The sequence below is a fragment of the Fusarium phalaenopsidis genome, assembly GCF_050370095.1.
Source record: "Fusarium phalaenopsidis strain FUZ10S chromosome Unknown contig_32362, whole genome shotgun sequence".
Lineage (NCBI taxonomy): Eukaryota > Fungi > Ascomycota > Sordariomycetes > Hypocreales > Nectriaceae > Fusarium > Fusarium phalaenopsidis.
This window is the reverse complement of record NW_028145385.1, coordinates 113,660-128,369: the sequence shown is the minus strand read 5'-3', so window position 1 is coordinate 128,369 and position 14,710 is coordinate 113,660. Positions and strand designations below refer to the sequence as shown.

General features: G+C 52.7%; 5 protein-coding genes across 5 annotated transcripts; all 5 read right to left on the bottom strand.

Annotated features, from left to right (window-relative positions):
• Positions 1-1,874: 1,874 nt before the first annotated feature.
• LRP88_14457 (uncharacterized protein) lies at positions 1,875-3,602 on the bottom strand (the record flags this gene model as incomplete). Its single annotated transcript, XM_083250802.1, has 1 exon — positions 1,875-3,602. One exon carries the CDS (start codon positions 3,600-3,602, stop codon positions 1,875-1,877), a length of 1,728 nt encoding a protein of 575 aa, XP_083093434.1.
• Positions 3,603-3,653: 51 nt separating this feature from the next.
• LRP88_14456 (uncharacterized protein) lies at positions 3,654-5,519 on the bottom strand (the record flags this gene model as incomplete). Its single annotated transcript, XM_083250801.1, has 1 exon — positions 3,654-5,519. One exon carries the CDS (start codon positions 5,517-5,519, stop codon positions 3,654-3,656), a length of 1,866 nt encoding a protein of 621 aa, XP_083093433.1.
• Positions 5,520-6,701: 1,182 nt separating this feature from the next.
• Positions 6,702-8,246, bottom strand: LRP88_14455 (HET domain-containing protein; the record flags this gene model as incomplete). Its single annotated transcript, XM_083250800.1, has 3 exons — positions 6,702-6,813; positions 6,909-8,128; positions 8,238-8,246. The coding sequence occupies 3 exons, from the start codon at positions 8,244-8,246 to the stop codon at positions 6,702-6,704; spliced, it is 1,341 nt and encodes a 446-aa protein (XP_083093432.1).
• Positions 8,247-9,013: 767 nt separating this feature from the next.
• Positions 9,014-9,900, bottom strand: LRP88_14454 (uncharacterized protein; the record flags this gene model as incomplete). The annotated part of the gene is made up of 2 exons (XM_083250799.1): positions 9,014-9,772; positions 9,832-9,900. The coding sequence occupies 2 exons, from the start codon at positions 9,898-9,900 to the stop codon at positions 9,014-9,016; spliced, it is 828 nt and encodes a 275-aa protein (XP_083093431.1).
• A 1,096-nt stretch (positions 9,901-10,996) lies between these two features.
• LRP88_14453 (glycoside hydrolase family 16 protein) lies at positions 10,997-12,715 on the bottom strand (the record flags this gene model as incomplete). Its single annotated transcript, XM_083250798.1, has 7 exons — positions 10,997-11,159; positions 11,213-11,400; positions 11,459-12,089; positions 12,139-12,271; positions 12,322-12,407; positions 12,459-12,501; positions 12,550-12,715. The coding sequence occupies 7 exons, from the start codon at positions 12,713-12,715 to the stop codon at positions 10,997-10,999; spliced, it is 1,410 nt and encodes a 469-aa protein (XP_083093430.1).
• Positions 12,716-14,710: the final 1,995 nt, after the last annotated feature.

Genomic DNA, 14,710 nt, shown 5'->3' with positions numbered 1-14,710 from the left:
CTAATCTTTCGATCGCTTCATCATTCTGACAGACTGCACATGCTTGGGCAAGTAGCTGGGATGGCATCCGATGCTGCAGCCATGGCCTTGAACGCGGGAAAAGACTTGTCTGTCGCACTACGTCTTCTTGAAGAAGGTCGGGGTGTGCTTTCACGATCCATGGAAGAGATGCGAAGCGATCTTGGGAGCTTGCGAGTCCAACATCCACACTTCGCGGACGAGTTGGCCCGTATCCGGAATGCCCTCGACGATCCTCTACAGTATGAGCGACAACCTGATGATCCTAGAACATCTTGGCGGATCAAGTCGGAACTGCGGCAAGGAGCAGACGAGAAACTAGAGGATCTACTCGGCAGAATTCGCAAGGAACCTGGGTTCGAAGATTACCTCGTGCCCCCTTCGGCGGCAGAGATGAAGAGTGCTGCCAAACACGGTCCCATTGTCGTCATCAACGTGAGCCAATTTCGATGTGATGCAATCATTGTCGAGCCTCACCAACTGCGCTTATTGCCTTTACCCAAGCTTGCTCTGCGGGACGTCGAGGATCTGTACAGAATTCGAAGCCTCGACGAGACACCCGTGCCGCTACGCCAAGGGTCCGTCTCTAAAGACAACTTTAAGCTCTGGGAAGCCCTCTTGGAGGGAAATAGGTGGGAGGGAACTATGCCTGAGCCAGGATGGAACAATGCGCAAAAGCAACCGCAGGATGCTCTGGGGTCACCAAAGGTCCTGAGTTGGCTTTGGGAAGCAGTCGCAGAGCCAATCCTAAACGCCCTTGGGTTAACACAGACACCCACGGACGACAATTGGCCTCATGTTTGGTGGATACCAACTGGAATGCTTTCCAAATTCCCAATTCACGCAGCTTGCAAGTACTCCTCTGGCACCTCCGAGACGGTCCTGGACAGGGTTGTATCTTCGTATACCTCCTCCATCAAGTCGCTCATCCAGAACCGGCGTCGTACAGCTGTAACTTCTGGTCCACAACATGCACTTCTCACCGCTATGGAAAGAACCAATGCAATTCTCGGAACTCTTCCGTATGCCACTCGAGAGGTGTCAGAAGTGCGCAAGTTTTGCAAATCAATGTCACTTAATCCCATCCAGCCTAGGCCACGGAAGAAGGATATTCTGCCACATCTACGCAATTGCACCATCTTTCATTTTGCTGGCCATGGCAAGACCAACAGCGACGACCCCTTGAACAGCAAATTACTACTCAACGACTGGCAGAGTGACCCTTTCACAGTCGGCTCACTCTTAGACGAGAAGCTTCATGACAACCCTCCCTTTTTGGCCTACCTATCGGCTTGTGAAACAGGGCGCATTGACAACGAGAGGTTCTCCGACGAGAACATACACCTGGTTAGCGGATGCCAACTAGCTGGTTTTCGTCATGTCATTGGTACCTTATGGGAGGTTGAGGATGAATCTTGCGTCCATGTAGCTAGAATCACATACAAGACGATAGAGAAAAACTGGATGACGGATGAATCAGTGAGTCGTGGCTTACATGCCGCTTCTCGTTTCCTTCGAGACGAGTGGTCTAAGCGGCACATTGGGCTCTCACGGGGTGGTAAATCAGCCAAGCCAAAGAGATTAGGGCCTCCAGCGGGGTTAGGAAACCCGGCTTTGGGAGAAAGGGGGAATAGGGATGTTCATTCCTGCTCTGATGATGATGATGAAGGGGCAGTTGGATTGTCCTGGGTGCCATATGTTCACTTCGGGGTGTAGCCGCCGAACGGGCCTTGGGGCTTTGTGCATACAGTAGCTTTAGGGGGATAAACCAACGTATTGAAACATGAGACAGGCACCAACTAGACGGATCTGATATTAAAACTTACCTCTCCACGCATGCCATACCTCGAACCCCCCTACAACAACTGAACCTGTTTCACCTCTGGAACAAGATCGACAGCCTCCCCAGCCATTATCCCATACACAAAAGCCTCGCCAACTAGCCTATACCCTTGACCTGGCGCCTCATGTTCCCGAGGCAGAAACGGTGTCTTTCCCCCCTTCAGGACAAAAACGGCATCTCCTACTTGCGCATTCCAGGGAGCCAGGCCGAGGTACCCCCTGGAAGTGACGAGGAGCCTCCGGTGGGCACAGGCTTGATAGATTCGGCGTACACAGTCGCCGTATGCTTTAGGGGCACCCTCTTCGAGATTGAACTCGTTAGTTGCCTCGGAACCAATCCACTTTAATGTTTCTCTAAGGCCCATGGCTTCGATTTCCTCGTCTGTCTTTTCCGGCTTCTTGTTCCACTCCCTGCAAAAGTCTCTTACGTATTGGGTCATCTTTTGCATCTCAACTCCCTGTTGCATTGCCTTCGACCAGAAGCTTCGCATGTGGTATATGCTAGAGACCAAGTTCACGGGGTCGACGAGCGGCTTGGCCCACCCGTCTCGGTCGTACCAGCACTCCACGGCCCAGCCAAGAGAGGTTGGAGCAGCCTTCTTCCCGGCAAAGTCAGCGATGTGTGTCCGCCAGAGAGCTTCTCTGCGAGCTTTACCCCCGCCGTACGGGCAGGCTGGTCCAAGTTCGGCCATGGCGAGGGCTTCCCACGTCTCGAGCTCGCTGACTTGGCGACGAGACAACTCGAACACGTCTGACGCTGGATGCCAGGCGTCGGACAGGTGAGATATGACGTCAAACTCTATACCTTCCACGACCAGCACGCGAAGGTTCATATCCGGATACACAGTGGCAGGGCCCAATCTGCTGCCCGCGCAGTACAAGGGCTCAGTCTCGGACCAGTCAAGCAGTGGTGCGGGATCGAGATGCCTCTTTGCGGCCCAGTTAGGTACCCAAGTTGGCAGCCTGGCAAGGTCCTCGACTAGTTTCTGGGGTGGTCGATAGGGCTGATGGTCTGGATCATATGCGACTCTGGCCTTGCCAAGGTTGTCCCATGTCTTTGACCAACTCTCGGGGAGAACCCTCTGCAGGCTGATCTCTTGTGCCACTGATGGTGGCTGTCCCTGGAAGGGACTTTTGTCATGTCGCATACCTGTGTTCCAGTCCAGGTAGTAAAAAGAGTCCTTACTTTGCTGCACTCTCTCCCAGCCCGGTGGAAGCCGCACCCAGCCCATCCTATGCTTATCTCCTGGTCTATCAGACACGAGGCCGCGTATATCGTGATACCGAGCTTGGTCGAGCATACTAAACACCAAAGGGGGCTCTTCCCTCGCTTCCATAGTTCTCCACTCTCTCGTGCAGTTCAAGATATCCAACGTGCCAGTGTGTTTGATCATAGACTTTGCAAACCGGGCGTATGACCTCCACACCCGTGCCTTGTAGTCGGCCTTGAAGTCAGGATGCGAGACGAGAGATGTCAATCCCAAGAAACCATAGATTCTGTCTCGGGCGTTTGAGCAGCGAAGCCCTCTGAAGTCGTGGAGCATCTTGTACACGGAGACATGGAAAACTTCCTGTGCCCACTTCTGGCGATATTCGTTGACTGCCAGATACTTGTCGTTGAAGAGGCGAGAATTCTTGCTGTCACCAAGTCCAAAGTCATCCTCAGGCCCTGGCGCCCTCCAGATGGAGTTCTTGATTGCCACCTCGATCCGATCCCAGGTGGCAGTTTGGTCTCCGCACATGATGACAATGCTCTTGGCGACGATGGCCTCTTGCATGATCCACACGCGCTCCTACCACGGCCTGTTGAGCAGCTCTCGGATCTCTCCGTGCTCGAACTCATACGCACGATGGCTCGAGTCCTGCATGGAGCTGCCACCCTTGAACCTCTGCGAGAGAGGCAACAGCAGACCGCCGTGCTTCCTCTCTGCCTTCCACCCGTGCCATGACATGGCGTTGTTGAGGAAGCGGCCATTATTGATACTCTTCATCCCTATCAGCGCACTTTCCGTCAGCTCTCCCAGCCACACACACACTTGCTGCGCCTCCTGGTAGATCCTCGTCATCAATGGGAGTTGGTATCCCTTTTCCACTTTGTCGCGTTGGTTGATGCAGATGGCATCCATCCAGATGGTTCTCACCCGCCCGGAAACCCGAAGCCGCCGGAGCACTGCCGCCGCGTTCTCCATCACGGTGAAGGGCTGTCCGTTGAGCAAGATAACCGTTTGATTCTCTTTTCCACCCCACGTGTAGCTCAGCGCTTCAAAAGGGGGCCTGTGGTCGAGGTTGACGTGGCGTATAGTGCAGGCTATGGGTTGGTCGAGCCCGGCTGCTGGGTGGATGTCGAGGACGCGGATGTGAGTGGGCGACTCTATAGCATGGTAACCGAATATAGGAGCGGTCGATTCGCCTTCTGGCTCTGAATCGGATTCAGACTCTGCTTCTTCATCTCGGATGGTTACAGCCGCCATAAGAGATGCAACTGGGTCAACGTTGACCTCTGATTTTAGCCGACTTGGCGGTTTGACAGAGCCATCACTGCAATTTGATTGATGCAGGGCTACTGGTTTTCTCCTGACGGAACCCTGTGGCGATAGATACGCAGACTGTTGAGCCGGAGTTGACTGGGTTGTTGGTGAATTACTAGGTGCGGTTGCTAGGGAGCCAGGGATGCTCGGATGGGGCCCAGGCAGCAGGATCTTGTATCGAGGATCACTCCAGGTGGTGACCTTGGAAACCGAGTTGGCAAAGTAGATGTGCCCTTCTGGCGTGTGCCGCATCGACCATCCACCCCTGAGCTCTTCTGTGAACGTCCACCCAGTTTGAATATCTGCGATTGGGGCGTCTAGCATAGTGGTCATGCCTGTGGTCTTATTGAGTAAAGAAGGCGAGCCGTCAGTGGTCCAGGTCAGCTCCCATTCCGCTGGCAAGAGACTCGTTTCGCTACCGTCGTTGACTTCGCTGACGTCTCTCGGGTCGTCCCAGCTGGTCGTCTTGGTATTGTGATTTACGTAATAGGCTCTCCCGGCTGGCGTTGCTCGAGCCTCCCAACCATCTGGAAAAGGGCTTGGGTGCTCCCAGGTTGTCGTTTCCGTGTTGTGGTTTACAAAGTACGCCCGACCCGAGGCAGGGTCATGCCGTTTCTCCCAACCCAGAGGCAGGGGTATGCCCGCCAGCCGCGGATCTTGCGTGGTAGCCTTACGAAGGTTGCTGTTCCAGAAACATATCTTGCCTTGAATGCAGGACATTCTCCACCCTGCTGGCAACTGACCCAGCGTTTCCGTAAGGGCTGGGGTGGTTCTTGGGTCTTCGATGGTCGCTACCCTCGTTTGCAGGTTGAAGAAACATGGCTCGCAGTCGCTGTTCCATCGGATTTCCCACCCCCCTGGCAGGGGGCCAAGTTGGCGGATTCCATATAGGGGGTCACGCAAGGACTCAGACCCACTCAAACGGTCGACAAAGTACACCCTGCCATCGACGGTGAAGCGCTGCTCCCAGCTCAGGACAGCAGGCTCTGTGACATGATTGATGGAAGCAGCGCTGTCACCTACATGAGCGCTAAGACCCGAACTCACGGAATGGTTGTACTGGGACTGCTCGCCTGCGAGCGGAATCGTCCCTCCGATAGGCTGTGGCCGGTGCGATGCGTCGTGGATCATGCTGTTCGGGGAAAGACTCTGCTATGCCGCTCGCTTCAGTATTAACTTTCTAGTTGTATCGAAGGGATTTTGGGGTTTAAAGAAGTTCAGGTGATCAAGCGATCAAGGTCGTAATTCATTTTTCTGGTGGCGACATCGCCATCAGCTGAGAGCCTGGTCGTCTTGAAGGGTGTTCAGCTTCAAGCCACTAATGAGGCACATCCAATGAAGTCGCTCAATCAACCAATAATCGCCAAGTTTCCGAGGCCCAGAACGATCGATCCAGGTTGATGAAAAGAGGGGTTTATGAATGCAAAAGTAATTATGGTATGGAGGTTTGCTCAACGAAGCACAACTGAAATCCCGCGATCTTATCTTGCTGCCGGCGTTGTGGGAAAAAAAGATATAGCTTAATAGAAGCTTGGATTAATTCATCCAAGAGTTAATTCAATACTCTCTCGTGCCTGTGCCTCCCAGAGTTGTCGCACCACCCGCCCCAGGCCCCTCCTATACGCAACATCACCTTTCCTCTCAACCCACAAGACAAAGTAATATTCGTAGACATCACCATTCTTTGGCCTCTCATCATGATCCCATTCGTCTAGCACCTGATGATACGGCAGCCACTTTCGAGCATCCTCTGGAACAGACCCGAGGGCAATCTCGACCAGTTCTATGGGTTGGTTACTGATATCATTGGTACCTCTGTCCATCCACGAGGGCCTGTTGTGCAGCCGCAGAGCCCCAAGCCAAGTACATGTCACATCTCGAAGCGATATCACTGTCCCGCCTCTTCTGTAAGTCGGTGTGATAACTTCGCCGCGATATGCAAACGCTCTTTTCGTCTGGCAAGAAATGAGCGGTGCAGCTATCTGGGTTCCCGGCAAAGATGATGCGCCCGGCAATGGGATTGGGTACCAAAACTCAGACTCTGGCTCGGATTCGTGCTGGTAGAAATAATCCGGTGGGTAACCCGGGTTTGGTCCCTGGTAGATGAATTCCTCCTCTGAAGACGGAGGTTTGGCGTCGTGTCTCGTCCAGCCTGGGGGACAAGGTGACGAATCTGAATCTTTTCCGGCGAACTTCTGCTGGTATTCGAACCAAGTGCAATGAATTCGGTTGCTTTCTGCTTTGAGATCCTTCCTCCAGCTCCATTCAACAAGGGGCTTGACTCTGTCAAAGAAACGTGCTCCCTCTCTGATCTTACTTGATCTCACAAAGTCCAAGGCCGGTGACCAGGCGAATGGCGCAAGTCCTCCTTTCCAACCTATCCAACTCCAGCTCGGCAAGCAGACGTCGGTATGTGAAGATGTTGCTGCTTGTCGACGAGTGAGAGTATCAAAGGGCTCCCACAGGACTGCAATGTGAAAAATGGCAGCCGGCAGGCCAGAGATGAATCCCCCGCCAAACCTGGGCGTGAAAGCGTTTAGAACACCAGTCAGTCCATTCAGGGCATCTTCGGGATACGTCAGATCCCTCCTATTGTACTGATTGATCATGGAGTTCAGCAGTTCCAGATTCGGAACGGGCCTGGAGATGGCTCTGCGTACATCCAAGTTCCCAGCACCATCTGCATCGCGTGCCTCTCCAACCTCACACCAGGTATCACAGGCGCAGATCCATCGCACCCAGCCGCCCTCAAATAGAAGCCTGCGCTGCGAGAAGACGTACTCTTGATACGTCCATCCACGAGTACTCCATTTTGTAGGTTCCGCGAAGAGCCCAGGGGAAGGTCCAATGCTCTCGACAACCTCGATCCCAAGCCGTAATGTGTGAATCTTCTGTTCCGCAAACCTCGGTGCGGTGAGGCTCTCAAGCCCCGGAAGACCACTGTCAGCGTCGACTCCGTCAGCAGCAATTATCGTCAAAGTAGCATTGGAGTAAATAGCCGCCATGTTGTTGATCTCTGTGCTCTTCAGTGAAAAGTCATCTTGGACGATGCACAAAGAATCCGTCCAGAGATATCGCTCACCAAGCTCTTCAACACAGCTCATGGCATCTCGAATGGTTCTTGGGATGGGTATGTCCGTATTGCCAGCAGCCAACGACGAGGGCTTCTGTAGCTGAGCAACGTTGTTGAGTTTCGTCATGAAAGTAGGTACTTTGCCCCATACATAGCTTAAGGCCACATACTTGTCGGAGGGCAATAGTCGTACGAGGCACTGACGCTGAACGTCGATAACCCGTGTTGGTTGAATTCCATGGCCAAATTCTGATGCCGACCCGCAGGTATCCCCGTGAAGAGCAAGGCATTTCTCTTTCCACCGTCTAACCAGACCAGGCTGAATCCATTGCGGGTTGACAAGTTTCCCTGGACCCTGGATTCTTCGACTATCCTGTACTCTTGAAAGCAGCTGCAGCTCCCCTGATCCGAATTGCTTCTCGCCATCTGAAGACTTGACAGTGGCGACAATTTGGATGTGGTCATATCCTTTAAACTGCAGAACAGATATATCTTCGGCAGCGTTTGGCTTTAGGTCGACACCTAGGATGGCGGCAAGCAGCTTTGGATGGTAGGGGCACGCAGAGGTCAAGACCTCCTCCCAGTCTATGCGATACTCTGGATGGCTAGGGCGAGGGCGACCAACCGGCGTTTGAAGCAGACTTAGCAACTTGTCACAGACATGGCACTACTAGTCATGTCAGTGATTTTCCGTAGATTGTGACTGAGTCGCATGCCTCCTCTGACAGGCAAGGCTCTGTCAACCGGCTTGTCTCCAATGTCCCTGTTGATCGTACGTCAGACATAGCTTCTGAGGTTTCTGATCCTCAAATTTAGCCGCTTTCTACTCTCCAAAGAAGGATCAGTGAAAAAGTCTTTGGGCCTTACGGATTTCTCAAACGTAAAAAGCCATAATAGGAGGCTGTGAATATTTCTCATGAACATGACCGATCAATATGCATTGATACCCAATCTTGCACGGCACAGTTACTCGCCCACGTGACTCCCTCCGAATGACAGAAACCTTGGTCTCTCGCAAGGTCTTTGCCTGGCTTGATCTCATCAAGCTTCAGTTGGCAATACAACCATTTTCTAGGAGAGGGAAGGTCTACAACTTGGCCCCAGTTTGTGTTGAGTTGGAGTATAGGGTACCTGACACGCTCTTTATCAAAAATCTCTTAATCTGCCTAGGCTAGGCACAGCTCCTAACTACATCGAGTTTAAGGCACTCGTGCGAAACTGTTGCAGGGTTGTCAAGTTACGGGCCCACCCGGCGGCTTTATTATAGGGTTGATCTTGGAACAGGGGCTAAGATAAGGAACAGTCTTGCAAGGATCGGTAATAACGGCCAACTTCCCGGACGCCACGTATTTGTTTATCAGGTTTACATCCGATGAATCGATTACAAGCATAGCGTATATTGGGACGTGTTTATGCATTAACTCCGTATGATTGCAAAGCTATCAACATTGAACCCCCACTCCCTAGACATCAACCATTCCCTCGCCCCCAGCGGACCACTTCCCCTACCACATCAACTCCATCAAAACTTCCAAATATCTGACTTCTCAGCTCACAGAAGCGAGAAGAGAGTGAGAGCGTTGGGGCCGCCACAGGTGGTGGTCGAGTCACCAGCGCAGGCCTTGTTGCAGGTGCTCTGGGCAATGGGGGCACCAGTGTTGTCGATAGTGTTGCCGCAGAAGCACTGGTTGCCGAACTCGGTACCGGCATACTTGTATCCAGCGTCAAGGCAGGCGTCTTGGCACTTCTTGTTGGTGTTGCCAGCAATGTTCAGAGACTTGCTAAGAGTGCGAGCGTTGGTGGCGTCAGAGTAGCATCCGAGGCTAAGCCAGGTGGGCACAGTGGAGAAGATCTGGATGGCGTTGAAACCGCCGCAAGTCTGGGCACTGTCACCGGGGCAAGCGTAGTTGCAATCGGTCGAGGGGACCAGAGTCTGCTGGAGGGCAGCTCCACAGAAGCACTGGCTACCGAACTCGACACCAGCGTAGGTGTAGCCGGCATCGGCGCAACCAGCCTTACACTTGGCGGGTGTGTTCCCGGCGATGTTGAGCGAGCTGCCAAGCACGCGGGCGCTGGTGCTGTCGGTGAAGCAGCCCAGGTCCTTGAACTCCTGGGTTGGCTGGGGACCGCAAGAGCCGAAGCCAGTCTGGCAGCCAGTACCGCAGTGGAGGTCAGTCTTGCCGCAGTAACCGAACTGGGAGCAGCAGTTTCCGTATCCAGTGCCAAGGCAAGTAGTAGAGCCGTTAAAGGCACCACAGATACCGTCCACAGAGGCGGGCACAGCGCGAACCTGGAGCATCTCGGGGGATTCCTGGAAAAAAGTGTTAGCGTGGATGATGCGATAAGAGGATCGGCAGACATCATGCATACCAAGGACTGGGCGGGCATGGCCCAGGTGGCAGTGGCGGCCGAGACGAGGAAGAAAGCGCTGGAAAGCATCTTGATGTCGGTTTGGTTTTTTGAAGTTGGTGGTGTTCAAGGCAAGAGAAGATGTTTCCAGGACAGTAGAGATCTTGGGGCTGATGAGGATAAGAGAACTTCCATCCATAGTGAACGTATGATCTCTTATAGAAAGAATACGATCAAAGCTTTAGGTCTAGATTCTACGAACTCATTTGGACTAACACTATACAGACGCCTTGAGCCGAAGTTTTCTAATAGTTTACAAGAGGCTGTCGATAGCTTCACAAACGGAGCCAAAGACAAGAGAGGACGAGGCATAGTGCAGCCTCATTCAGGTCACCGCCAGGCTCAATGAGTCCTTTTGGGAAGATTTCTGTCAGCTGTACTCAGCTGTGGCGTCCAGGACACTCTCCCTTGTTCGTCCGAAGAGCCGTCGGATCCTCGCTTAGGCATGGCCATATCCATGCAGGTGCCCGTGGCTCATTGTCTGGTGCTCAAGCCTTGATGCAGAGTGAGTGGCTGGAAGGCATCGCCTCTCTGCAAGAGGGCAAAGACTAGTGACAGGAGGTCGGTCTGGCCTCACAGCCCAGGCCTGCTCAGGCCGAGATTGTGTATCAGCCCGCCACGTCCTGGGGTTTGTCCGCAGGTAACCAAGGGCTGCGTCGGCCAAGGATGCCAGCATCCCGGTTGTTGGTGCTGTTGGCGCTAATCAAGGATTCTGCATTTATTGATTCTTGGCAGGCCATACATAGCAGGTTCAGTGGACTTGACTATTGTTCTTTCGCTCAATGCCGTCATGTGTTGATCACGGTGTCGTTTGCTGTCCGCCCCCTTTGGAGTCGCCTTGATGATCAGCAATGCCTCCTTTCGGAGACGAGTCACAATGCCCAAGATCTCGAGTCAGTTACAACTCACAGATGACGCTGCATACATGTTCTGGAAATGTCCAGAGTCCATTCAGCGAGTCCCGCGTCTATTAAATCTATTTGGCCTACAAAATTGATCCCAGAATTCCCATGACAGAAAGAAACCCCCATTTTCCCTTAGCTCTAAATCACCCATCAGTACCTCTATTAGTTCTTGGCATCTAGCTACGGAGTATCCGGCTCATCCCCCAGTCACTGAATTCGCTCTAGGACGAACATGCCCCCTCTTGCCACATCTTGACTGACCGCACGATCATGCCACGGTCCTTTTCCTCTCCCCAGCTCGGCAGCCACGTATTCTTGGCATCCCAAAAGTCACGCATGGGAGCTGAGCTCTCATCTGACCATGGTTTCTCGCCCAGTTTGTCCCTGTGCGTTGTCAGTGCCATGTCCCTCTCCTAGCGGGCAAGTGGAAAACTCACGGGAACCAGCCGTTTGTGGAACCAACTGCAACATTAAGAATCAGGTAGAAATCTTGGTCGAAAGGCGTGTTGGATCGACCAGTCTGGCTCCAAGTGTCCCTGTGGACTGTTTTGTTGACTGTGATACCGGCAAATTTGCCGTATTCCCACATGTTCTTGTTCTTGGTAAAGTCGAAAAAGACGATTTGCTGAGAAAGGGCAAGTTAGCAGCGTGAAGACAGAAAATTCATTGGCGTTTTCACTTACACGGAGCCTTCCATCAAGCCACGTAAAGAGGTATTTTTCATTCCATTCGAGGCCAAAAGTGTGAAAGTTGTCCGAGTATTTGGTCCTCTTGGAACCCCATTCACCCATACTGAGGCGAAAAGCATCGGTATCATACAGCGTACCCCAGTGCATGGCCGAGCTGACGATGTTGTTGCCCAACGGGTACTTTTCAGCATCGTTACCACGCGACTCCATAATGTCGATCTCGCCGCTTCGAGGCCACTCGCCATAGACTGAATCCTGGGGCATCATCCAGATGGCAGGCCACATCCAGTCGCCAGAAGGAAGCTTAGCCTCGACTTCGACGCGGCCATACTTGATCTTCTTCTTGCGCGATGTGGTGAGACGGGCGGAGCGCACGGGGTTGATCATGGCTCGGCTGGTGGCATTACTGCGCGCCCAGCAGGGGTTGTTGAAGGTGAGGTTTGAGAGGCGCTGGTTGTCGAATGTACAGGTTCCATCTCTGGTGAGATTGACGACGTGCCTGTCCAGCATCTGGTCCTCTGTGAGCTTGGTGGTCTCGAGTGTCAGTGTTGGGACGATGTGGAGGCCCTGCTCATCGACGTAGGCGTTGGCAGGGTCATCGGTGGTCCAGTCAAAGGACCCAGTTCTAGTCAAGTCAGCGAGGCCATTGCGACGTAGATAAAGACAATACGAACCCGAATCCGTTCATCTGAATCTCATGGCTCCATGTATTCTTATCCAACGTCGTAAAGCGATCGTCGAGAATGAGGCAGTACTCATTCTTGGGAATCTTTCGGACAGTGTTCCATGCAATGTAGGCTGAGATACCTGGGAAAGTTAGAACTGTTGGAATCAACGGCGGTGGATGGTTGACTCACAGAGAGCGATCAAGACACCAGTGTAAAAGATGATGCTGTCCCAGTTTGTCTCGCGCTTCCAATCGGCGAGCCATGGCTTCTCATACCTAGAGCTAATGTTAGACAAGCTACCATCAAGAGATTACTTTTCGACTTACTCTCCAACAAGCCGCGAAGACTTGAATTTCCGGCGAGGTTTCTCTGGCTCGATTGTTAACCATGTTCATCAGTTGCTGCATGATCACTAACCATCGATCGTCACGGATGTCAATGACCGGCCTTGGCCTTGGTAGGATGAGACCCTGCTGCCACGACCAAGTGCAGGAGTCGAGGACTCTGGAGGAGTGGCAGCCGCATCTGGGTAGGGGACCGTGGCTGGGAGCCCCTCTGTCTGCGTCGGAGCTGGTCCCGACATGGCAGCGCGATTGGAGATGAAAACACAGGGGTGGATAATGGGAGACTCGAAAAGACAAGGAGCCAGCGCTTCCAAAAATTCTGAGCTGTAGTATTATGAGCCGTAGTTCTGTTTTGTGATAAGGGAAACGGGTGTCGGACGTTCATATCATCGCCTCCCGGTCTTTTCCTCAATAAATTCAGCTTTAGAAAATGTCCATGTTCTTCGTATACGCTGGCCGATATACATGTTCTGGACCTCTTAACCGAGATCTAGACTTATCAGAGATGATGATATTTCCCGTGGACATTGCGCTTATCGCCATCTTCTTCCTTGGCATTGCCGTTCTTGATAAAGACAAACCTTGACCTCAGCTCCAGAACGACAAGCCATGTAGTCAGTGACCCCCATGTAGGAAAAAGACCAGGGGTATCGGGCCGTGGCTTTCTTCCACCTGGCTTGGCTCGACGCCCGCCCATGCACGCTCGTACCGCCAAGGTGAAAGGGGGAACAAAAAGAGTTACCCGGGGACGCTAATTGCGGATATCGAACGACCAACAACTTTTTTTTCTCCTTCCTAGCGCCCCGGCACTTGTCTGTCACCAATCAACGTTGAGGGTAAGGGTATCAACTAGTGCAGCAACCTGGTTGCCAAGACCCTAGTTTTCGGCAAGCCACCAACAACGTTGACAACTACATCCTTGGCGATCAGGGCGTCGACAGGGAACCGAACCCCCGTGTTAATCTTTCGACGCCCATGCCGCCGGGAATGGCTGTACCCGTCACCAGATAAGATCACTGCATGGCTGAAAACTAGTGTATGGCGTAACTGGGACGTTTACAAAACGGGTAGCCATCTTTACGCCCAGCCAGCCACAGCGTTGCATTGAATAAAAAGCCTCGTATAGCCACTGTTTGTTAGGTTAGGGCTGATGATAACCAGCGGGTACTCGTCCAGCCACGGCCATTGTGTTTGCCGTCAAGCCGCGTGCTAATGTTAAGCTTATCGTTGGGCATTGTCAAAGTGTCAGAAGGGATTAGGGGAGCACAATATTTGTGAACCTGTGGTGCTCGTTTCATAATCGTATTTATTTATTTTAACCGTTTACCCCTGTCTATCCGTCTTTTTGACCAGGCCTGGGCAAGAAGCTAACCCCTTAAAGACAAATAGACGCAGCAACACGACCATGGGCCGGTTTGTATGCTTGATTGTGCACAACAACGTGGCGATGCAGAGCCTCTTCCACTTACGGCAGCGAGCACATGCAGAGGAGGGTTTCGCAGCCTTACAGGGGCAATCTCTCGGCATTGACAAGCAGAAACACTCAAAGGGGTAGCACAAGGGCCAGGCCTCATCCCATTGTGGCACTGAGAAGCGAGATCGCCAAAAACTTGGCAGGGGAGTTCCAGTTTCCGGGAGCTTCAGCTTCCAGTAGAGCGGTCCAGAGGATTCCGCCGAGACGTTGGTCAGGCTTTGTGGCGCCCAAGTTTCCAGATCTATCCAACGTGCAGCGGGCTCCCTTGTCCCTGGAGTGATGTTCAAAGCTCTCTAACCATGCAAACTGCAGCATCTTTGTCACTAGTTTGTCGCGGTGCTTCCAGTTTAGGCGCTGAGAGGCCGATATTGGAAGCCTCGAGCCACAGCGTACTGCCGAGTTCTGATAAGACCATATCCAGAACAAAGAATGACAAGGCGCCTATCAATGGAACCATGTTACATCGATCTTGTGTGCTCAGCAACCGAGAATGGCCATCTCGGACCCCTGCCTCGCCATGGATTGCCTCTTTACGGGGATTCTAGTCGGCAAGGATCTCACTCGGATCCCCCATCCAGCAAGCGCTTCTTTCAATAGTTTCGTTTGGGCCTGTTTGGAGTGGCTGTCACTGCTTTGTATCAAGTTCAGCTCTCGGGATTCTCTCGCCAACAGCCTTGCCGCATGTTCGAGGCTTCAATAGTTTGCGGTGATATCAGCTTTTTCAAAGATTGCGCAGTAATCATCGAGTCGAGACTGAAGA